Here is a 23,152-nt window from a genome sequence, read left to right as displayed (position 1 = left end):
AAGAGACTCTGTGGTCAGCACTGCAATAGGGTGGTAGGCAAGGCAGATTTGGTTCTTGAGTTAAGGAGCTTGCAGTCTAGTGGGGAAGACAAACAAATACTTATGTATTATAAAAGTATGCTTTAAAAAAGTGCTTAAAAAAAGAAATTCTCTATTCATATAATAGAGAATAGAGGAGGAGTTACTCTACTTTGAGATAGAGTGGTTAGGGAAGGATTCTGAGAAGGTAATGTTTAAACTGGGACCTAAAGGATGGAAAGGAGCCTTCAATGCCAAGATTGGGAGGAAGAGATTGTAGAAAGCAGGCACAGCACATGCAAAGGTGGTAGGAGGGGACATGACAGTCAAGGAACTAAGGAGGGCACAGTAAGTAGGAGAATGGTGTTAATCTGAGATTGGAGAATGAAGTAGGGACAAGGCACGTGAGATTTTGTGTCACTCTTAGAAGTTTGGATTTTAGGTACCGTGAAAAGCTGTTAAAGGGATTTAAGCAAAAAGTGACATGGCCTGATGTATTAGTTTATGAAGATCACTCTGGCTGTAGGTCATGGAGGGAGTCAAGAACGCTAGGAGGCCAGTGTAGAGGTGGGAGGAATCCCTGGGCAATTACCACAGCTGTTGGATTCTTTCTCCAGAGCTTGTGGGCCCTGTGGCCTAGAACAGGAACAGAAATAACACCATTTTCTTTCTTTTTTTTTTTTTTTTAAAGATTTTATTGATTTATTTGAGAGAGAGAATGAGATAGAGCATGAGAAGGGGGAGGGTCAGAGGGAGAAGCAGACTCCCCGCTGAGCAGGGAGCCCGATGCGGGACTCGATCCCAGGACTCCAGGATCATGACCTGAGCCGAAGGCAGTTGCTTAACCAACTGAGCCACCCAGGCGCCCTCTTTTTTTTTTTTTTTTTAAGATTTTATTTATTTATTTGACAGAGAGAACACAAGTAGGCAGAGAGGGAGAAGCAGGCTCCCCGCTGAGCAAGGAGCCCGATGTGGGGCTCGATCCCAGGACCCTGGGATCATGACCTGAGCTGAAGGCAGACCCTTAACCGACTGAGCCACCCAGGCACCCCAGTAACACCATTTTCTATGACTTGATTTTCTTGATTTTTCCTTCAGTCTCCCAGGGGATGAAGAAGATGAACTATTTAAAGGGGCAACTCTGAAAGTTTCAAGGCCCAAAGCACAGCCTGAGGAGGAGGATGAAGATGAGGTGGTAAGGAAATCCCAGGCACTGCCCAGTCCTCACACCACCACCCGGGGGCCCTTCCCCGCTGGCTCTGAGAAGAGGAGTGGAGTCTGTGGGTGGCCCATGCCCTGGGCTCTGTGTGCAGCGCCCTGTGGGAGCAGGCGTGGGGCTGGGAGGGGCCAGCTCTGTAAGCACAGTGGGGATGGGTAGATACCACGTTATTCCTGGAAAAGGATCACGATCTGTGTCCATGCAGGAATGATTTCTACTTTCAGTGAAGGAAGTTGGGCTGCTTAGTCCTGCATTAGAATGCTAAGGCCTCAGGTTCCCCCAGATCTGGTCAGAGATTGTCTATTTTACAATCAGAAGGGACTTTGAATTTTTTGTCTTGTGTCCTTATTCATAGACAAACTGAGGCTCAGAAAGGTGATTTACCTACAGCCACAGAGCTAGGACTGAAACCCCAAGCTCCTTCTAAGACCACCTGTTTCTGGGCCTTTCCGCATCCTCAGCCTGCTTTCCAAGCTGCTACCTTGTTTTGTCCTCACAACACCCCAGGCAGAAAATGGGTTAAGTACCGATAGCATGACCTCGCTCTACAAAGCTCCAAAGTGACGGCCGGAGGGTGGCTTGCTCACACAGCCTGGATCAGAGCCCCGATTCTCGCATCTGTTGTCCCCATGTGCGGAGTTAGGCTGTCCCTAGGACATTTGACTGCTCTGACGGGAATGTCACCAGAGTGAAACATGGGTGGAGAACACAGATCAGGTTCAAGCTCAGCCTATCCCAAGGACAGAAATGTGAGGTGATTGAGGGCACATTTTTCTCCCCTCATGTGTCAGCCAGAGTGGGTTTTGCCTTTTGCCAAAACCTTGGGGAAATGGCTGTGGCCGAGCGAGAAGCCGGCTTTGCGTGTACCGACGCCCTCGCCTCCTGCCTGCGCTGCTCTGCGGGGAGGGCACCATCTCCTCCTGTTGGCCTTTCTTCCCAAGAAGTAAGTTTTCATTCAGGAGTTCTGAATATGAATTCTGCACTTAGAAATAAAAACAAAAAGCCAATTGAGTATCCCAAGTGGCTGCCCTAAATATAGTTGGAATGTTTAGTTAGCAGGATATTATTGGTACTAATATAAATACTACCAAGTTAATTTATGTTTCTGGGATACTTTGAAAACTTCACAGACATTCTCATTTAATACTCTACTAACCCAGTGAGGATTTTATCCTATTTTATAGAAAAGAGGACTGAGGCTCAGCAAGATTAAGTAATATGCTCAAGGTTATAATGCTAGTGAATGCAGAGCCAGAACTTTAGTTGGAATAAAACAGAAGCAGTGAGCCACCTTTTAATTCACTACTGTCAGAGTTTAAAGATCATTTAGTTGAGGCCCAGAGAGAGGTACAAGGTCCGTACCAGGGACCCCTGACCGCATCATGCTGCCTTCTGTTTGGCCAGACCCTGGGCCAGAGTAGCTCAGAGCAGGGGAAACTCCATGTGTGCCTTTCTCCAGTATCCATCCCTGCCACCGCCGTGGGACCTGTTCCCAGCAATCTAGAAGAAAAAGGCCAGGAGCTCAAGTCATGAAAAGTGGGGGAGGGTTTCCTCCGTGGCCTGTTAATCTCCCTTTTCCTGCTACCTGGGTGGAGGGAGCGAGGGAAGGGCCAGTGACCTCAGGGGTGTTGGGGGCTGTGGCCCTGTGCTCCTGGGCTTTCATCATCTTTTGGATTTGCCACTGGGTAATGTGGCCAAGCCTCTGAACTCAACTCTCTCACATGCTCGGGGCACGTCCAGAACCAGACAGGCCACCATAGGCCACAACGTTTCTTCAGATGGAGCTGTATTCTTCCCAACCTCCCTTCATCTTCTTGCATCTTCTCTCTCCCCTCAGGGCTGCTCTGCTTCTCTCTTTCTTCCTCCCACTCGCATCTCTCCCCCATCGACCCTTCTTTTCCCACACGAAATGTGTAAGTCACTGCATGAGAAGAAACCTGTCAAATCAATACATGTGTTTCACAAATAAATGACAAAATTAGCCAATGTTGGTCTTCTTGTCTGTGTGTTGGAAGATTGCCTCCCTTCTCTGCCTGCTTGTTTCAGCTTTATCTGGAAGCCCAGCAAACTTACCTGGAAGCCCAGGTTTGCTGGCCGCAGGCTTAGTCCTTTCAGTAAAACCCTAACCAACACCCTCCTTCCCAACCTGGAGCCGGGGAACAGGTGTCGGTTCGCTATACCTCACATGGGCAGGAAGGCCGTCTGGTGCAGGGCCAGGTGAGGACTGACTGCTCTTTCCTGTTTTGTCAGAGCATGAAGGGACGGCCGCCCCCAACACCCCTTTTCGGAGATGATGACGATGACGATGACATTGACTGGCTGGGATGAAGACCCAGGAAACTGGTGCGAAGGTTTCTCTACCGACCCTTCCCTAAGCATGATTTTGCACAGCCAGCCCTGTGTCTAGACAAGCCGCAGGGTGAGGTGAAGGTGAGCATTCTGAGGACAGCAGTGCACATACCTGAGTTAGCCAACTTCTGAGCGCCCTGCCCGGCTGGTCCGAGAGCAGTGTGAGCCTGTCTTCACAACGTTGGGATCCTGCTTCAGAGTCCCCTTGGGAGGAAGGGCTGGTGGATTGCCTGCAGCCAGTCACCTACAAGAATCCTGCCCTCTTCCAAGCTTTTTAGTCTCTTCACTAACTCAGACTGATCTGCCTGCCGATGTTCAACTGCACCAGCAACGGGATCTGTCATCTCGGGGAAGCAGGTCTGCCCGGAACCTAGGGGGGACTACACTATCCAAACCCTGGTTCAGTTAACAGCCTTGCCTGCAGTCCTGGGACATGTATCTTTTCTCTGCCTTAAATCTGATACAAGAGGTCAATGAATATTTGAAATTAACAAAACTAAAATAAATGTCTGCAATGAAACCTGCCTCAAGCTCTTGGGGAGAAATGGAATTTGGCTCTAAGGCTGGCTGTGCTCTTCTCTGGGACTCTCAGGGTAGGAGTTGGAACAGACTGGGGTTGGTTCACATGCACGAAAGCCCTGTGACATACTCCCTTTGCACCTAACCCTGGAACTCAGGCTTTCAGGAAAGTCACCACTCTGCTGTCCCAGCTCATCCTAGACGCATGAAGGCTTGGGGCACTGGTTTATCTGAGAACTGGTCATATCATCCGCTCGCTCTGGCACACTTGGTCCTACACCCTAGGAAGCCCTGCACAGAAGGTGGGAGGGTCCCTACCTTGCATTGTCGTGCATCGTGGCACCTGACTGATTCTTCACTTCGAGAGCAGCTTCCATTCCCTCTGGACTCGGGGCCAGGACGAATGCAGAGAAGAGTAGTGAGAAAATATCTGTGGTCATTTTCCTTATTTCAGGATTTTCCAAAGACCATGCAACCAGTCTTGAAAAAGAATAATTTTAATAAAAATGTTCCCTGGTTTAAAATGTTCGTAAGAGAGGGTCCTGAATTCCGATGACCTGACCCCATCCTTTGTGAAGACAGATCCTTTGTGAGCCTGTGTGCCGTAAATGGGGCTGGGAGGCAGTAAGAACCACTGTTTACTCAACTTTGTTGTTGAGCGCGTTACACAGACTGTCTCATCTCCAGCAGCCCCTTGCATAAGACACTTAACCCATTTTATAGAGACCAAGGCTTAGAGAGTTAAATTAACTTGTCCAAGATTACACAGCCAGGAAGCAGGAGAACGAGAATTCAAATCCTGGCCAGCCTATTCTGGAGCCACCATGTGGCATCCATCACTGGGCTGGGGGAAGAGGGCCAGTGGTGCTTGTCAAAATCCAGGCTCCTGGGCCTCCGGCCAGATCTTCTGAAACAGAATCTCTGCCCTCTGCCCTGTTGGGGTAAAACACACGGCACGGGCTGTGCAGCCCCCACTGTCTCCGTTCACAGCCTCGTGCCACTGGGTGCCGTGTGGCCTCGGCCAGTTACCCTCTGAGCCTCATGCTCATCTGCGCTGATGAGCAGACTCAGGGCAGGCTGCCTGGTGCTGCAGCCCAGCTCTGCCACTCACAAGCTGGGTGACTAACTTCTCTGTGCCTCAGCTTCCTCTTGTCTAAAACAGGGACGAACAATTTGTACCTGGTTGTGAGGGTTAAATGAGTTAATATTCTGAGGGGCTTAGAACACTGCCTGGCACGTAAAAAGCACTAGATAGGTGTCTGTTAAATTTTAAAAAAAACTTCACGTAGAGAAAGTGCCACCTTTTGTGACTTGGCCGTGAAGAATGTTGAAATGCTTATCTAACCAGCTTCTCTAGAGCACACATTTTTTTTTATTCTTATGTTAATCCCCATACATTACATCATTAGTTCTAGATGAAGTGTTCCATGATTCATTGTTTGTGCATAACACCCATAGAGCACACATTTTTTTAAAAGCCCTCACCACACGTATTACCACCGTATCAAACCAAAGAGGTTGCCGATCACCCATGGAAGTGCTCATGTCAGCAGCGCCCCAGGGGAGGGAGCCTGAGCTGGTCACGATGGATAACTGGGTACGTGCGCCTCCATCAGCAAGACCGTGCTGGAGAAAGCTCACCCCCCTCGTGCCACGGAGCAGCCTTCCAATTTGCTGCTGAGGTGGGGAGGTTGCACCGGTCAGTCCTGAAGGGGTCACCTACTTGCAGTTACAGTTCTCACTGCAAATTAAAAAGTGGTTTTGATGTATTTTTGCTGCCACCCTCAGGGAGAGAAGGTGCCTTGCAGTCCACGTGGCAGCTAGTTGTTTTTCTCACAGCGGGCAGCACCCAGTCAGGACTCGGTGTGTGAGAACCTGAGAATGACTGTCAGCGAGGCTAGGCTGTGGGGTGTCTGCCTGAGGGCACAGCCTTTCAGGGCTGGCTACCCTGAGCACAGAGTCGTCTTCCTAGCAGATGGACAGACTCCGTCCTTGGACAGCCCTACGGCCAGCACTACCAGCTGCGTTCGCGCCCCCCTCAGCTCCTGCAGTGGCTACAAGGATGGCATGTGCCTGCTGTTTGAGCAGAAACACAAGAATGGTCACAGATTGTTTAAAAATAATATTTATTAAAACACCTATTTCTTTTTTAATTCCCAAAGCTTAAGACCGTCTTTCACCTAGCCCGCGAGGTACTTGAGCATAGACATTCCAGTATCCAGCCTCGATGTTCCCTCCCTGGGTCTTGTGTTTGCTTCTCTGTCAAGTGAACTATCTGGAGAGTCCCATCTAACTCTACGGGTAACGCTTTGGTTTGACTGCTTACTGCGTCCTCAGTCAACACTCCCCGTGCCTTACACCCAGTATTTTCAGTGAATGAACTGTGTCTCCCCACCAGATGAGATGGGTGAGCAGTGGGTAAGAACTAGAGAATACAAAATACTGGATATTCAGCAGTTCTCTGTTCTGCATAAAAGGAGGAGCAGGATAAAAGGGAGCAGTGGGGTCCTGAAAAGCTCCCCAGGCCCCTCTAGATTGCCTTCCTCTGCAGGCAGTGCTATCTGATGGGAGCAGCTCACCATCCAGAGGATAGGTCAAGGGCCTTGAGAACAGTCCCGCCTCTCAGCCCTGAATCTGCCATCACGCTCCACAAGAAAGAGAAACAGTTCCCAGCAGACGCAGCCATCCAGCAGGAATCCGATGAAGTCATTTTGCTAAAAATTCTGTATTCTTGTGCAAAATTGCGAACCAGGGGTCCAGTGGGAAAAAGGAAAAATCTTAGTTTGTCACCATGATCCACAGAACAGACCATCATTATGTGTCCCAAAGGCAGAAAGGTGAGAAAAAGGAGCCAGCTCGGTCTCCATCCCTCAAAGACAGAAGAGGTCGGGAAGTCCAATGGAAGGTGCTCCTCTCTATAAGGCACAAATCACGAGGGCAGAAGGTATGCAGCTTTCGTGCTCTTCGTCACCCAGAACCCATCTCCCTGTCTTGAAGATCTTTGGAAATTCTTAATTTTTAGTCACAGAGATAAGTCATCGTGGGCTCAGCAACCCTGCTCCCAGGTTCTGGTCTCTCCATTCTCCCTCAGGTCACAGGAGCTTTACTAAGGCACAAAAAGCTCATGTCCAGGCCCCGTGCAGGCTGGCTGAGGACAGAGGTAGCTGCAGGGGCCTCCGAACTCCGGGCAGCAAGTGCTGGCTTCAGCAGGACGTCTCCAGGAGCTGGGAGCGAGGGGAGCCGAACAGCCATCAGAAGAAACAGGAGACACGGGGCTGGAAGTTCAATGTCTGCAAGAGGGGGCCCCAGCTCTCTCCAGCCCCCAGTGCCTGCATAGCCCTCACTAGCTAAACCATGCTAAGAAGCGGGTAGGCTAGGTAGTAGCCCACAGCAGAGCCGAGAATCACGCCGAAGAAGATCCACGTGTTGTACGACATGACAGCCAGCATCATGAAGTAGCCTATGACCACCTGAATGACATGGATTAGAGACTGGCCAAAGTGACAGAAAAACCACCTAGATGAAAAGGAAAGTCAAGTTAATGGTGGTGGTAATGAGCTGGTGTCAGGAATTAGAGCAGCTGAGTTATAGGACCAGCTTATTTATAATTTGTGTGCTTGACCCAGAAGAGATTCCTTTCTAAAGAGATATATGAGAAACCACTGATAGGGGACAGGGCCTTGTATAAGGAGCCTTGGGCAATCATGTCTCTACTATATTCAGCTCTGAGCTTCCTGACATCCAAGGCAAAAAGGGAAAATGAGATATGTATTCTGTCATGTCTGATAAAGGATAATACCAAATCATCAGTAAGGCAGGTATGTTTTTCCTTCTGAATCTGCTGTGGGAGGCAGTATTACAATGGAAAGATCAGCTCCTAGCTCGGCCACTTTACTGTGGCTTAGCACAAATATCTTAACCTCTCTGAACTTAAATTTCCTCATCAGTAAAGGAGGAATAAGGATACCTCCCTTGCAGGCTGGGTGTGAACAGCAGAGACACCCGTGTAAGGAGCAGGCAGGCTCGGGAAGCACAGCTGGAGCTGGAGAGAGGGCAGATGTGGGACCCCACGCGGCTGCCTTACCAGACTGGGGTGGGAAGGAGGGAAGAGGGAGCTCCCCTGCCAAGATTGGTCCACTGCTGACAAGCAATCCTTACTATTTGTGTAGGCACAGCTGCAGATTCCATCCTGGGTTTGGAAGCCTTAGTGACCTAAGAAGAGCTGCTGAGATTTGGAGGAGGACTGGGTGGACACCTCTGTTGCTGGGCTGAGGCCTGCATCAGAGTTCTGAAGATCTGAGCCTCCCGAGTGGCTGTTTGTAGAGCTCTGGCCTAGGCACCAGGAGACCCGGGCTCTAGCTTAACCTCACTGCTTACTCACTGTAAGCACTTTGGCAAGTCCTGGTCCTTCCTTGGGCCCCAGTTTGCTTTCTGCAAAATGGGGCCAATGCCCTCTGGGCCCAGCCTCTCTCAGGGTGAATGTGAATACGTTGCCATTCCCCACACACTGTGCCTGTTACCTGAGGCGGATTCTGCTGACCGGGGGTGAGTCTGAGCTGGAAGAATCCTGGTCTGTCTCCTCAGTGAGCTGGCTGGTGGGGATGGACATGCCCACTGTGGCCTGGTAGAGCAGCTTGGCTTTGCCAACCTTGATGCTTTCATACAACACAGCCAGGAGCAGGACCACCAGCACTGAAAGGGCCATGCCTGCCAAACGAAGCTGAGCTGCAGAGACCTGGCCAAGCAAGCACTGATCCCCTTCTGGCAGCTTCCCTCAGGACCCGGGATAGGTGGCAGAGCGCCTCCACCCGGTCCCTCTGAATCCATTCCATCTCTCTCTTCTTCCCCACCCTCCTTGGGCTCAGAACTTCACTGTCTCTTTCCCCCTCCAGCTCTTTCTTGGGATGGATGGCCTATTTTGGGGTATGGCTTTGAGATCAGGAAGAGAAGCCAAGTCTGGAAAAGCCAGGGGCTGAGGCTGAAGAGGTCACACACCACTGCCCCCAGTGGCTCCCCCCGACCCAGGCGGCACAAGTGTCTGTCATGACTTCTCGTTAAGGGAAGAGCATGTACAGCAAGGTCCTGAGTAGGAGTATGTATAAGGAAAAGTCTGGGGGTACCGCAAAGGAGTCATAATTACCTCAGCAAACTAGGATATAAAAGATTTTTATTTTCTTCTCACCTAATTTTCCGAAGTTTCTACTGTGTATATGCTTTTATAATAGTGGAAAACACCACGAAGTTATTGTACAGAAAACATGACATGCTTACGAGAGCTGCTGTAAAATTAGCGGCTAATTGCTACTTGTGTTTTACAAGACGAGGAAGGCTACTAAATGGGCCAGCTATAGTTATTTTATTGGGCTCCCAGGAGGAGATCATCTACAAAAGACAGAAGGTGATATTTTAAAATATAAAATTACATGTAATTACATGCACGCAGTATGAATTCAACTGGGACCAAAGGGCATACAGTGAAAGGTAAGTCTTCTTCCCAGCCAAGTCCCTAAAACTCCAGTCCTCTCCCCAAGAGCCTTTTCCTGTACAGCTCTCTGGGGATACCCGCTGTAGGCCTCGACCTGTGCATGTTCTTCCGCATCTGGCATCAGCCAAGTACACCTCGTACAGAGGTTCCCCTCCGTTCACACAGATCTGCCTTAATTCTGAGGCTTCACAGTAGCTGTGATACAGTCTGTTGTCCGAGGATGGCCACCCCATCCCACATGCCCTTCTTACAGTGTCAACACCCCTGCCCTCAAGTGGTGGAGTCCCATGTCCCCTCCCCTTTAGGCTGAGAAGACCTTTGTGACTTCCTCACCACGCAAGGTGCGAGTGAGGCTCTGTGACTTCCAAGGCTAGGTCTTAAAAATCCCGTGTACTTCCACCTTGTTCTCTTGACACACTCACTCCTGGAACCCAGCTGCCCTGCCACAGGGAAGCCCAGGCCACAGGAGACGCCACACGTAGTTGTTCAGCCGGTAACGGCCACCCCCCGCCCCCGTGACAACCAGCAGCAGCCAGGAGACACAGCGTGGGGAAGCCTTCAGGAGGACTCCAGTTCCAGCCACTGGGACTGCACCCGCATGAGAGGCTGTGAATGGGGCCCGCTTAGCTGAGCCCAGTCAACTCGGAACCTCGAGAAGGAATACTACAATGACTGGGCTTACGGGGGCGGCAGGGGGTGGTAACCCGCTGTAGGGATGACCGAGACTGATTTCATCAGCACCTGCAGGGCTGGGCACTTGGGCCATTTTTCCGTCCACTTTTAAGATACAGTTATTTAAGTTGAAAAAGAACTATATCATGAATTTGGGCCCAGCTCTGCCTTTTCAAGTCAAAGCAATACCATTCTCTTGCAAACTGGTGTCTCATTTGAGGTCCAGCCGGTAGCAGCTGTTCTGGGCTTCTGAGCCGGTGCTCTATATGGTAGGAGGTAGGTGCTAGGAGGCAACAAGAGGCCTCGATCTAGTTCTGGCTCACTACTTACTCGCTATGTGACCCTCTTCCCCTCTTTGGGCTTCAGTTCCTTCTCGTGTCATAGAGGCAAAAGCTGTTACACTGGCCTCTCTCTGGGCCTTTGTGACAATCAGTGAGATATGGAGCCTTTTGTGATGTGAAGAGCAGTGCTTGGAATTATAAATGCAAAGTTCCTGCTCGGTGTTTATGTAAGAGGAGTCAGGCTCACTTAAATGTCCACAGAGTCCAAGAGTGAAGGGAACCCAGGCTCTCCACTTCCTAGAGCTACAAGGCTTCCCAAGCTATAAGCCTAGGCTTCCCAATTCTTACCTGCAGAACTGTGGACACTCCAGAAATCAAACAGAAGCACCACCTCATTGGAGAAAATGAAATGCATCTGAAAGAGAAGGGAATTTGCATTTCAGGGGGCTTAAGGCAGTAAAAGTCATGGTCCCTAATGCTCTCCAGCAGCCACCCCTAAAGGCCTAGAGGAACGAGGTCACTGGTCCTAAGTGCTGGAAGGGCCACTAGTGGTCATCAGGACCAACTGAGGCCAGAGAGGGTAAGGACTTACCCAAGGTCCCACAGTGGGTCAGCAGCAGAGCTATAATTGAGCTGGCCCTATTCGGGGTGGACGTGAGGTACAGGGTGTACCACACAGGTCGGTGTTCTCAGGTCATGGTGAAATGTCCCCCCTGTGCCCTCCAAACACAGTGGGGAAGCACTAGACTGAGAACTGACTGCCTCTCTTTCCCCGGGGGTCCTAGTCATTCTGCCCTGGCCATGTGTATCATGGAGGCGCCAGGGGCAGCTGTCTCCACTCTACTCCACATCTGTCTGCTCACTCATTAAACATTTGCTGACCCCCTTCTGTGCCCAGCATTCCGGACAAAGGTTAACGTCTCTGCCCTCGATGAGCTCCCAGCCTTACAGAAAGAACAAAGGTAGACGCACTGACCATGCCGCACCCATCTGAATGCCCTTCTCAAAGAGCGCCTTGCCCGGCCTGTGTTTGGGGTGGCATCAATGGCTTTTTGTGCATTATCTCATTTCACAACCATCTTCTGTGTGACAGGGACAATTAGGCCCATCACATAGAAAGGAAAACTGGGGAAACTAGGCTCAGAAGGGTTAAGTCATTTGCTGAAGGTCACAGAGCTAGTAAGTTGGCAGAGCTGGGATTCAAAGCCGGTCGAGCTGGATGCCAAAGCGCTGTGCATTCCAGGATACCATGCTGCCTCTTGCTCGCCAAGGAAGGACAAGAAGAGAGCCGGTTAGCGATTCTCAATACCCACACCAGGCTTAATGACTGTGTTTGGCAAGATTAAAGCCGGAGGGATCCATGTTAGTTCACCATCTCAGGGAAAGGGAGGTCATCACCGGGTAAGTAGGACCTCGGTCAGCAGCAGCAACTCTGCTCTCCAGCTAAGGAGATCCTGGGTGAGCGGGATCGGGTGATAGAAGCCTTTGCCTTCTAAGGCAGGTATTAGAATCCCCAAGTGTCAGAGCTAGAGTGTCCTTAGGAAGTTGTTTTTTTTTTTATCGTGATATAATTGACATGTAACTTTATATTAATTTCGAGTATACAACAGGATTCGATATTTGTATATATTGTGAAATGATCACCACCGTTAAGACTAGTTAATATCCATCACCGCACAAAGTCACAAATTTTTTTCTTGTGATGAGAACTTTTAAGACCTACTCTCTCAGCAACTCTCAAACATACAATACAGTAGTATTAACTATAGTCACCAGGCTGGGCAGCACATCCCCAGGACACATTAGTTTTCTCAGAGGCTTTTAGTCCCTGGCTTTCAGCTTTTTTCTTTTCTTTTTTTTTTTCTTGGCCAGGGATCACCAGCAAATAAAATCTTCCTTGCAACTCCACCATATAAAACCAGGGCTCTGAGTGAAGAGGGGAGAGCAGTCCGAACTCCGCTGGAACTCAGTTGTAAAACACTGGTCTAGTCCAACTTGGCCCCTCTCTAACCCCATCTCATCCCCAGAGGGGGAAAATGAGTCCCAACAGGGGAAGGGATTGGCCCAAGATCTCATGAGAAGAAAATGGAAACCTAGGCAGTCATTTAAAAATCATGTGGAAGAATTCTAAAATCAAAATAGATTATTACTCCCCCAATGTGAGGGGGGGGTGTACTTGTTTAATGTAAAACCTGAAACAGTCCCAAAAAGAAAGCAGAAATCATTTTGAGTCCTACTATCCAGAAACATCCCTTGTTAAGATTTCAAAAAGCCTTTTTTTCTTTTTTAAACATATAATATATTATTTGTTTCAGAGGTACAGGTCTGATGGACAGGATGAAAAAGCACAAATCATCCTGTGAGACTCCGTTGACACTGGAGTTAACGCTCATTCAGCTTCAGCAGAAGTCTCGAGCACCATCTCTGCGGTGGGGACAGCGGCGGGTGTTGCACCATGCCCCTTCTCTGAGTTCACCTAATAAAGCAGTTGGCATGATTGGAATGTCCCCAACGGCTAGTTAATCAGAGAAGTTCCCTTACTGGCTTCCTTCTGTCATCCTTGGGCCTGGGCCAGCTGTCTCGGGGGCCTCAAACAGCTTTTGCTGTAGACTTGAACACCCACAAAACAATCCAAGTAATTCAGGGGACAAACACTGACTTTGGTTTTGCTAGGGGTGCAGATGCTGGAGATAGACGGATGAGACAAGTCCTTGGCCCTCGAGGAGTTAACCGTTTGTTCGGGGAGAGGGAAGGGAACGTTACAACAGGGTGAATGTGGTGAGTGAGGAGGCACAGGGGAGGAAGCCCCCGGGGAGATACCTAACCCGGCCAGGAAGGCAGATGGCTAGGACATCTATCCAAGAGGAGGATCAGGAGGTGGCCAGCGGAAGACGGACAGTCTAGTACGTTCCAAGCTGGAAGTGCCCAGACAGTAGTTCTACCTGACCGGGGAGCGAGGCGTCCAGGAAGGACAAAGGCTCACCTACCCTTGCCTTTTCGCTGGGTTGAAAGATTCAAATCAGCACACCCTGACTTGGGGCTGCCCTTTTCAATGAAAGGGCCCTGTGGTCAGATACGTAAGAGGCAGCACCCTACTTTTGTTTCCTCACTTAGGCAGAATCTCAGCCTCCAGCCCCTGAGTCTAACTTATCAGCGCCTTCTTCAGGGCCCCACCCTGGGCAGGGAGGGGCTGCGGTGAAGAAGTGAGCAATCGGGACTTGTCTTCTTCTTTATGTGCGAATCTGAGGTTACTTACACTTTGAGAAGAGCTCTCTCATTTATAAACCCAAGAGTTCTGGGGGAGGTTGAGGTCCCTGTCCTGCACTGCCTGGCTCAGGAACTTCTCACAAGCTCTTCCCATCTGTTTCCCCTTTTAGAGGGCTAGCAGCACGTGGGGGTGGCCGCTTGACTAACTGACCACTATTGGCTTCCTGTATCTTAAATTCTATGATATTCATGGGATGAAGAAAATTATGATTTCTTCAAAGACCAAAGAGTCTTGCAAGCTATCATTCTCTCCGCCCACATGAATTCTGCCTAAAAAAACCAGTCTGTCTGAAATGCTACTTCCTACGCAAATGTAGGGAGGATGGAAAGCAGGTGGACCTGGGGTGCTCCTCCCCGCCCCCCCGAGATTCAGACCACCAGCTTGCCAGGACAGGGAGCCGGCCCTCGGTGTGTGAAGTGCACGGGGACTTCCCTCCTGATGGGGGCCTCTCGGAATCTCCCCCTAGTCCCTGCGCCCGGGGCAGGGGACCTCCGGCCAAGACTGTCTTCACCCACCGCGCCCCCGCTGCTCGTCGGGCCGGACTGACTCCCAGCAGGAGGCACGAATAAGAGAAAATCCCACAGCCAAGCCACCGCCGGCTCCGCCTCCCGCGTCCCCTCAACCCTGCTCCCGTCCACCCTCTCCGCGTGGCCGCCGACGGGGGCGCCGGGACTCACCTTCCAGATGAGCGCGCCGGGCGGGCGCCGGGACCGCTGCCGCTCGGTCGGGACTCCGCGCTCGGAGTCCGTATCGCCGCCGCCGCCGCCGCCGCCGCGATCGCGATCCGGGCCGCGAGGTCACATGATCGGGGCGAGGCGGGCGCGCGGGCGCCTGGGAGTTGTGGTCCCCGCGTGTGGCGTCACTCCGGGCGGTCCTGGGGCGCACCCCCCCTTACCGAGCCAGCGGCGCGCCAGCCCGAGTCGCAAGCGCAGCGCGGGCGACCTCCTGCGCTCCGTTTGGCCCCTTACCTTGTTTTGCACTTGACTTGTCTTTGCAACTATCCTTACAAAGTTTGTTGCTCTTCTAACAAACCCAGCGAAGATTAACATGTTGAGTGAAAAATTGTCAAGTCCATTCTATGGACAAATAGCAACAAATTAGGAGTAAATTAAATTATGCCCCCGGGCTTTAGTGTAGCCATTCTTTTTCTATCTTTCCCAGTCTGATAAGCAAAAAGCAACACACAGTTTTAATTTTAACTTGTATTTCTTTGATTGCGAGAGTGGTAAACTTTTTTCTTACTGGCATCTCGGCTAGTGTGTTGTCTGTCCATTTCACCCATCCAGTTTTGGTGGCTGGAGGGGGAGACTTTTCTGGTGGATGAGTGACCTTTAACAGTATTTCATTTTTAAATATACTTAGGAACCCTTTGCCAGTCCTCCTGTGGGAAAGGGGAATCCTCAGGGAAACCTTACCAGAAACAGTAGTAGGGGCTTGAGCCTGGAGTATAACCTCAGTTCAAATCCTGAGTCAGCCAAGTACTGGCGATGGGACCTCAGGCAAATGGTTTTACGTTTCTGAGCCTCAGTTTCCTAGCCAATAAAATGAAAATAACAGAATCTATGTCATAGGGGTATTGTGAGGCTTAAATGAAGACTCGTATGTTAAATTTTCAGCACTGAACCTGGCAGTGGGACCTTGCTCAATAAATGGTGGGCCTTGTCATCACCAGCATAAATGCTTCTGGACAGGAAGCAGATTGCAAAAGGTCAAGACAATTGCTCAGGGTCACACAGCTTCTAAGAGCCTCAATCTGAAGGATAGTGGGGGTTAGAGGGAAGTCAGGGATGGGGGCAGCCTCGGGGAGAGAATATGAGACTGAGACCATGAGGAGGTCTGGGAGGGAGGCCTGCGGTGGGGGAGGCACTAGTCCATGGAGGAGGCAATTGGGAGAAGGGCTTATGGATATTCTTGAAGGCTCTGGGTCCCAAGAGCTTGGGAGGGATTTGGTGATTTAGGTGGAATCATCTGGGGAAGTAGGAGTAATAAGACTTGACCTTCACACAAGCAGGCTCTCATGCACCCCTTTACCCCCCATCTCCATCCCCCTATAGAAGGATTGATAACACAGCTTTATTCGACTGTTTTTGTTGGCTTTGTCACAATCTGATGACCTTCACACTTAGTTCTAACTTCCTCATGTGTGTTATGCTTATACACTTTAGTCCTGAAGTTCTAAAGTGCCCTTTTTCTTTCCGAGGCACCAGAGACTCCCCTCCTCTGGCCCCGTGGCAGAGAATCTGGTGCCAACCACAGAGTCCCAACTCATAAGATCACACCAGAGCGGACCAAGCCTCAGTCCATGGCAAGATTCTTTCCAGGTTCTGTGTTTTGACAATCCCCTCCTCCTGAGAAACAACAAAGAGCCCACCCTTTTCTTTCCAGCACACACCTAGAGCCCCCAGACAGAATCCTCAATCAGGAAAGATGGTGCTGCCTTGGGGGTCACAGAGATCTGCAAGGGGCCCTTTAACTTAGGCACTCAGCTCAGCCGTGGTCAGTTGGTGGAGGGGAAGTCTAACCGGTCATTTCTCCTTCTGACACTCAATAGAGGAACTTGAAGTCTCATAAAAAAAACGGCATGCGTAAAATGTTATTCCTGCAGAATATCTGACCTTGATGTGCAGATAAGGCTGTGTGACCCCACGAATGCCACCATCTCTCTCTGGGCCCCACCAAGGGGTGGCATGGATGACCTCTAACTGACCCTTCACATGCTGATGATCTGCAGTTATAAATGAGCTTGAGGTTGGAAGCCTCACTTTATGGCAAGGATTTTTTTTTTTCTCAAGTAGGTTCCACACCCAACATAGGGCTCAAACTCACAACCCCGAGATCAAGCAAATGCATGCTGTACGGACTGAGCCAGCCCCGCACCCCTGTAGCTAGGGCTTTTGTTTGTTTTCCATGTTGCTCCATTCAGCTAGCCTCCTATGTTCTCTCACGAACCTTCTGCTAGTTTATGTTTATGCTGTGAGTAGCATTACAGACCCGCTGTGTGAAGACACAGGGAGAGTCCACACATTCAAGGCTGGTCAGTGTGTGTGTGTGTGTGTGTGTGTGTATTTATGTAGTGGACTTTGTGTTGGTAAGACTGGAGAAAGCAGGATCCAGGCCATGAACGAGCTGAAGGCCATGTTCAAAGTCAGGAATTTATTCAGGGACAAAGGAGACCCAGCAAAGGGTTTTTCACTTATGCTTTTCTCCCTGCATTTCCCCCTTGTCACTCTCTTGGTGAGGCCTATCCTGACCACCCTATTTAAAACTGCCGTCCCTCTCGCATTCCCTGTCCTGCTTGCTCTGCCGTATGTCCCCACAGCACTTTTCACCTTGTGACATGCTATTTATTTTGCTTATTCCTTATTCCTTTCTCTCCACTCAAACAGATCCAGGGGAACAGGGATTTCTGTATTTTTGTTCAGGAAGGTAGCCCCGGTTCCTAAAATAATTCATGTCACAAAGCAGACTGTTAATAAATATTTATTGGGGCGCCTGGGTGGCTCAGTTGGTTAAGCGACTGCCTTCAGCTCAGGTCATGATCCTGGAGTCCCGGGATCGAGTCCTGCATCGGGCTCCCTGCTCGGCAGGGAGTCTGCTTCTCCCTCTGACCCTCTTCCCTCTCGTGCTCTCTGTCTCTCATTCTCTCTGTCTCAAATAAATAAATAAAATCTTTAAAAAAATAAAATAAAAAATAAAAATAAATAAATGAGATCATTTTAAAAAAAATAAATAAAAATAAATAAATATTTATTGAATGAATGAATCCCAACAGGTTCATGGTTTGTGCTTCATTGCTTCAGAGGAAGGAAGTGGTAGAAACCCACCAGCTTGTGAGACATGACAGTTTTGTTTCTCACGAGAGTTTGGACGGGTTTGGGGCAGCTTTTGGCAGAAGTGAGAAAATAATTTATGGAGAAGCGCAAGGAAAAGCAGGGCTGCCCTCCCGGCACCCACGGAATCCCTCCGCCTAGAAGAGGGAGTGAGAACTGAAGGCGCAGAGCAAGAGGCCTCTGGGCCAGCTTTTGGCAGACCCAAGAACGGCAGCTTGGTGGGGCTCAGCTAGTCATACCGAGGTACAGAAGTGCCTCTACCATCAGGACAGGCCTGGAGGGAGGGAGGAATGGGAAGTGACAGATAGTGGGTATGGGGTTCCTTTTGAGTGGTAAAAACACTCTGAAATTGGATAGTGGTGGTGGTTGCACAACTCTGTGACTATACTAAAATTTTATACCTTATGATATAAAGATTATGTCTCAAGAAAGTTGTTATTTTTTTGAAAGATTTATTTATTTATTTGAGAGAGTGAGAGAGCAGGGGGAGAGAATCCTCCAGCGGGGCTTGATCCCATGACCCTGAGATCATGACTTGAGCTGAAGGCAGACGCCTAATTGACTGAGGCACCCAGGCGCCCCTGTTACTTATTTTTTTTAAGGCAGTGAAGATTTTATATATTAGGTCTCTCACTTTCAGGGCTCTGAGCGACTAAGTATAAAAAAAACAGCAACCCTGAATTCTCTGAGGCCACCATGTTGTGAGGAAGCCCAGGCCACATGGAGAGGCTACACATAAATGCCCCAGCTGGTGGCCCCCTGATCTTGCATCTGTCAGCCGGCATCCTGTGAGCGAAGCCGCCTTGGAGCTCCAGCCCAGTCAAGCCTTCAGATGACTATGGCCTCAGCAGACCCCTTAGTGAAATTGCATGAGAGACTCCAAGCAAGAACTGTCCAGCCAAGTCCTGTCCCACAAGATCCTGGACAAAATAAAATGGTGGTTTTAAATTCGGGGGATAATCTGTTAAGCATTAATAGAGAACAGGGACACTTATAATCCAGCTGATTTCTTCTTTATCTCTTGGATTCATTTAGTGGAGGTGAGGTGAAACCGGGGGTGGGGAGTGTCCTTAACGTTTGCTTTTTCTGAAAGTTTTTATTTTTATTTTTATTATTATTATTTTTTTAAAGATTTTATTTACCTATTTGACAGAGAGAGACACAGTGAGAGCAGAAACACAAGCAGGGGGAGTAGGAGAGGGAGAAGCAGGCTTCCCGTGGAGCAGGGAGCCCGATGTGGGACTCGATCCCAGGACCCTGGGATCAGGACCTGAGCCGAAGGCAGATGCCCAACGACTGAGCCACCCAGGCACCCCAGTTTTTTTTTTTAAAGTAACCATTTGTTTATGAATGTGTCTTGCCACCACACAGGCTTTGAGACAGTTCACAGGCAGTCGAGAAAAGATAGAAAATAAGTGAGAGAAAAATTCACCATGATCAGGGGACAAAAGCACTAAAGTTCCCCAGAAGAGCCCACAGGGGGAGTGACATTAGCACTGAGCACATAGAGAGAATGCTCACCACTCAGCAGCTATGACAGGGTTGTGGTGTAGGCCTTCCAGGCCCTGCCCGGGGCCTCTCCAGCAAGGACTCTAGGGGCGCATCAGGGAACATGCGAGGAGAAGTCACATGTGGGCAGTTATGCCCTGTCTTAACCCTGGGGCTCTGCCCCTTTTGGAGGTTGCGAACTTTGACTCTGGGCCTGGTTGTTCTGAAAACTGTTGGTCCAAGCCCAGGTTCCTCCCTGCCTGAGACATGTCTGCTCGGGCTCTGTCACCTCTAGGACTCTGAGATTTTTCTTTGCTCCCGAAGTTGACCCTGCTCATCCTGGGTCATTGAGCATGCAGGGGGCAGCTCCTGGGGGTTCCTGTAGCCTGCTTCCAAGTTCTTGGGGAGCCAGGGCTAGGCTGACTCTCTTTCTCCCTGCTGGGGCACTTCTCATGCTGCATCCCCAGGGCTCTGCTCCCCCACATTCCAGTAGAGATCTCCAAGGAATGCAGGGTGCACTTCAGTGCCTCTCCATTCATCCCTTTCTGGTGGATCTAAAGCTGCTGGGATGAAGGAGGGCATGGGCCGGCCAGCCTACCACGAAGGGTAGATCAGTTTCCTAGGGCTGCTATTAAAAATTACCACAAATTTGGTGGCTTAAAACAACACACATTGATTCTCTCACAGGTCGGAGTCAGAAGTCTGAAACTAGTTTCACTGGGATGAAATTAAGGTATCACTCCTTCCCAAGGGTCTAGGCGAGAGTCCTTTCCTTGTCCTTCCCAGCTTCTAGAGCTATGCTCTTGCATTCCTTGCCTTGGGGGAACCTTCCTTCATCTTCAAAGGCTGAAGGGTTCAGCTTCAAATCTCTCTTTGAATCTCACCTTGCCTTCACTCTTCTGTGTCCAGTCCCCTGCTTACCTCTAAAGGACACAGTTTGCAATTACATTTAGGGTCCATCCAGACAATCCAGGGTAATCTCCCCATCACAAGATCCTTGATTCAATACTATGTGCAAGTCTCCTTTGCCAGATAAGCTAACATTCACAGGGGCCAGGAATTACGACCTGGATATTTTTTAGGGCCATTATTCAGCCTATCGTAGGGAACATCAACATTTATAACTCTCCTGCTGTCTAGAAGGGCCTTTAGCCAACCCAGAGCAAGCAACAGGACGACCGGCAGAGGAGAAAGAAAAGACTGGTATGTTTGGGCCTCATTGGGAAGGGCAGTTCTGTGCTGACCCCATCATTCTTAAAGCCAGAGTCGAGGAGGGGAACACTGCCAAGAATTCTCAGGCACAGGCTCCCTGCTCTGCTCGACTTCACGGGGACTCTGACCTGAGTCATCCTGACAGGCTCCTCCCATACCTGCCGTGAGGCTGTTCACTCCAGCTGCCAAGGACTCCCAAGCCTGGGACCTCTGCCTCCTGCAGGAAGCTATGGGCTTTGAGAACTTTCCATCAGAGCTGCATGGAGCTCGGAGGGCCAGCCACTCAGACTGTCCCACACGTGTAGGATCCAAAGGTATGAAAAATAGAGCTGTCCACATCCCACTCAGTAGAAGACAGCAGATTCACAAAATGCTTTTTAAAAAAATCGTGGCCATCTTAACCATTTTTCAGTGTTAAGCACATTCACATTGTTATGCAACCTATCTCCAGAACTTTCCATCTTGCAAAACTGAAACTCTACCTTTTAAACAACAGCTTCCCATTTCTCCCCCCCCACCCCCACCGCCCCCCTTCAGCTCCTGGGAACCACCATTCTACTTGCTGTTCTATGAGTTTGACTACTCCTGATGCATCATATAAGTAGAATCACACAATATCTGTCTTTTTGTGACTGGCTTATTTCACTTGGCATAATGTTTTCAAGGTTCATCCATGTTGGAGCACGTGTCAGGATTTCCTTCCATTTTAAGGCTAAATAACATTCCATTGTATGTATATACCACATTTTGTTTATCTCTTCATCTTGTCCATGGCCTTGGGTTGTTTCCACCTCTTGGCTATTGTGAACAATGCTGCTTTGAATGTGGCTACACACACAAATGCTTTTTGAAAGATTTTATTTATTTTGACAGCGAGAGAGGGAACACAAGCAGGGGGAGTGGGAGGGGGAGAGGCAGACTTCCCGCCGAGCAGGGAGCCCGATGCGGGGCTCGATCCCAGGACCCTGGGACCATGACTTGATCCAAAGGGAGACGCTTAACAGTCTGAGCCACCCAGGAGCCCACAAATGCTTATCAAGAGACTTGACCCTGCACTGTCAGTTCTTACAGAAAGAGTCAACTAACGCCATCTCTCTTTCCCTGTGGAGGGTCCGTGCTGGGTGCAGCATCCTGAATGTGTCCCTGAAAATCTCAACTTAGCTCCTCACATGTGGCTGGAGCTTAAGGCGCGCAGGGCCGGAGACACCGCAGACCCGGGCCCCAGAGCAGCTCGGAGGCAGTGAATAATAATAGCTCTTCAAGTCTGCAATAAAAAATGGCCTCCAATAAAACTACACTACAAAAAATGGGAAAGAAACAAAATGGAAAGAGTGAAAAAGTAGAAGAGGCAGAGCCTGAAAAATTTGTGGTGGGAAAACGTACTGGACCGACATGTAGTGAATGGGAAGGGGGAGTATTTCCTGAAGTGGAAGGGATTTACAGATGCTGACAATACTTGGGAACCTGAAGAAAATTTAGGTTGTCCAGAGTTAATTGAAGCATTTCTTAATTCTCAAAACGCTGGTAAAGGAGAAGATGGTACAAAAAGAAAATATCTGACAGTGAATCTGATGATAGCAAATCAAAGAAGAAAAGAGATGCTGATAAACCAAGAGGCTTTGCCAGAGGCCTTGATCCTAAACGAATAATTGGCGCCACAGACAGCAGGGGAGAATTAATGTTTCTCATGAAATGGAAAGATTCAGATGAGGCAGACTTGGTGCTGGCAAAAGAGGCAAATATGAAGTGTCCTCAGATTGTAATTGCTTTTTTATGAAGAGAGACTAACTTGGCATTCTTGTCCAGAAGATGAAGCTCAATAATTGTTTGTGTTGCTTTTTATATATATTTATATATATATAATCTGGGTCTTTGCTTTTTGATTTATTAGTGTGAAGAAGTAACATTCTAGGGGCACCTGGGTGGCTCAGTTGGTTGGGCGACTGCCTTCGGCTCAGGTCATGATCCTGGAGTCCCGGGATCGAGTCCCGCATCGGGCTCCCTGCTCGGCAGGGAGTCTCCTTCTCCCTCTGACCCTCCCCCTTCTCATGTGCTCTCTCTCTCTCATTCTCTCTCTCTCAAATAAATAAATAAAATCTTAAAAAAAAAAAAGAAGTAACATTCTAATGAAAACCAAGTTTGATATGTTTGTTTTGAAGTAGTATTGGGGGAGTTGTTGGGGTTTTTTTGCATCTATAACACTGGTTACTTTGAACAAATAAAAGCTTTCTGTAGTTGCTTCCTTTATCAGAAAAAAATATTTGAGACCATGGTATATTATCCCCCTGCATTAGAGAACACATTTTCTAAATGTTGGGGGGAATCTTCATAGTCGTTACTCAGTCAGAATTTGTGTTTAACTCCTATATGCCTAAGGACCATTCTGGATTTTTTGTTTATTTAGGGGGGTTTTGTGTGTATACTTAAAATACATACATAAATGGTTTTTGTTTTAACATTCACCAAAACAAAAACAGCATTTATAACCATGGATAAGCCCGTGTTTCCAGGATGCTATGATTTTCAGCAACTTAAGAAATAAATCACTTAAAGTTAAACTGAAGTTTTTCCTGAAGCCTTAACCTTTCAAATTTTTAAATTGGACAATTTAAAAGCAGCCATATCAGAATCCATATCCATATCTACAGTCATATAAATGCAAGTTCATCTGCAAGATCCCTGAAAGGAAAATTTTATCACCACCACCAACCTCCCCACCCAAATGACAAAACTAGACAAGTCCTGGTGTGTTTTAGGTGAGCAAAACTTAGTTAAATGGACATTTAAAGGTTCCTTCTAGTGAACCATTCC

The 23,152-nt window shown here is 49.0% G+C and overlaps 2 protein-coding genes and 1 pseudogene across 2 annotated transcripts in view; 2 read left to right on the top strand and 1 right to left on the bottom strand.

The window, feature by feature from the left end:
- FKBP15 (FKBP prolyl isomerase family member 15) overlaps window positions 1–4,433 on the top strand; it is a 61,157-nt gene extending 56,724 nt beyond the window's left edge. Inside the window, exons 27-28 of the mRNA XM_045882957.3 lie at window positions 1,117–1,213; window positions 3,488–4,433. Coding sequence (XP_045738913.1) covers window positions 1,117–1,213; window positions 3,488–3,565 — 175 coding nt within the window. The 3' untranslated portion in view covers window positions 3,566–4,433. The remainder of the gene's footprint in view (window positions 1–1,116; window positions 1,214–3,487) is intronic.
- Window positions 4,434–6,214: 1,781 nt separating this feature from the next.
- SLC31A2 (solute carrier family 31 member 2) lies at window positions 6,215–14,636 on the bottom strand. Its single transcript, XM_045882958.3, has 4 exons — window positions 14,489–14,636; window positions 10,892–10,958; window positions 8,626–8,812; window positions 6,215–7,621 (listed from the first exon to the last, which is right to left on the bottom strand). Exons 2-4 carry the CDS (start codon window positions 10,956–10,958, stop codon window positions 7,453–7,455), a joined length of 423 nt encoding a protein of 140 aa, XP_045738914.2. The 5' UTR covers window positions 14,489–14,636; the 3' UTR covers window positions 6,215–7,452.
- Window positions 14,637–21,408: 6,772 nt separating this feature from the next.
- On the top strand, window positions 21,409–22,165 carry LOC123849415 (chromobox protein homolog 3-like; annotated as a pseudogene).
- The last annotated feature ends 987 nt before the right edge of the window (window positions 22,166–23,152 follow it).

Source organism: Mirounga angustirostris, unplaced genomic scaffold (assembly GCF_029215605.1).
Source record: "Mirounga angustirostris isolate CCGP_5_RB_7025 unplaced genomic scaffold, mMirAng1.0.hap1 SCAF_15, whole genome shotgun sequence".
Classification (NCBI taxonomy): Eukaryota; Metazoa; Chordata; class Mammalia; order Carnivora; family Phocidae; genus Mirounga; species Mirounga angustirostris.
The sequence above is the reverse complement of the archived record's forward strand: the minus strand, read 5'-3'. Positions and strand labels throughout refer to the sequence as shown.

Coding starts and splice junctions, on each gene's coding strand:
- SLC31A2 (XM_045882958.3), bottom strand. CDS start 10,958: ATGCATTTCATTTTCTCCAATGAGGTGGTGCTTCTGTTTGATTTCTGG. Junction 8,813..10,891: donor GAGTGTCCACAGTTCTGCAG/GTAAGAATTGGG, acceptor TTCGTTTGGCAG/GCATGGCCCTTTCAGTGCTG. Junction 7,622..8,625: donor GTCAGCAGAATCCGCCTCAG/GTAACAGGCACA, acceptor CTTTTCATCTAG/GTGGTTTTTCTGTCACTTTG.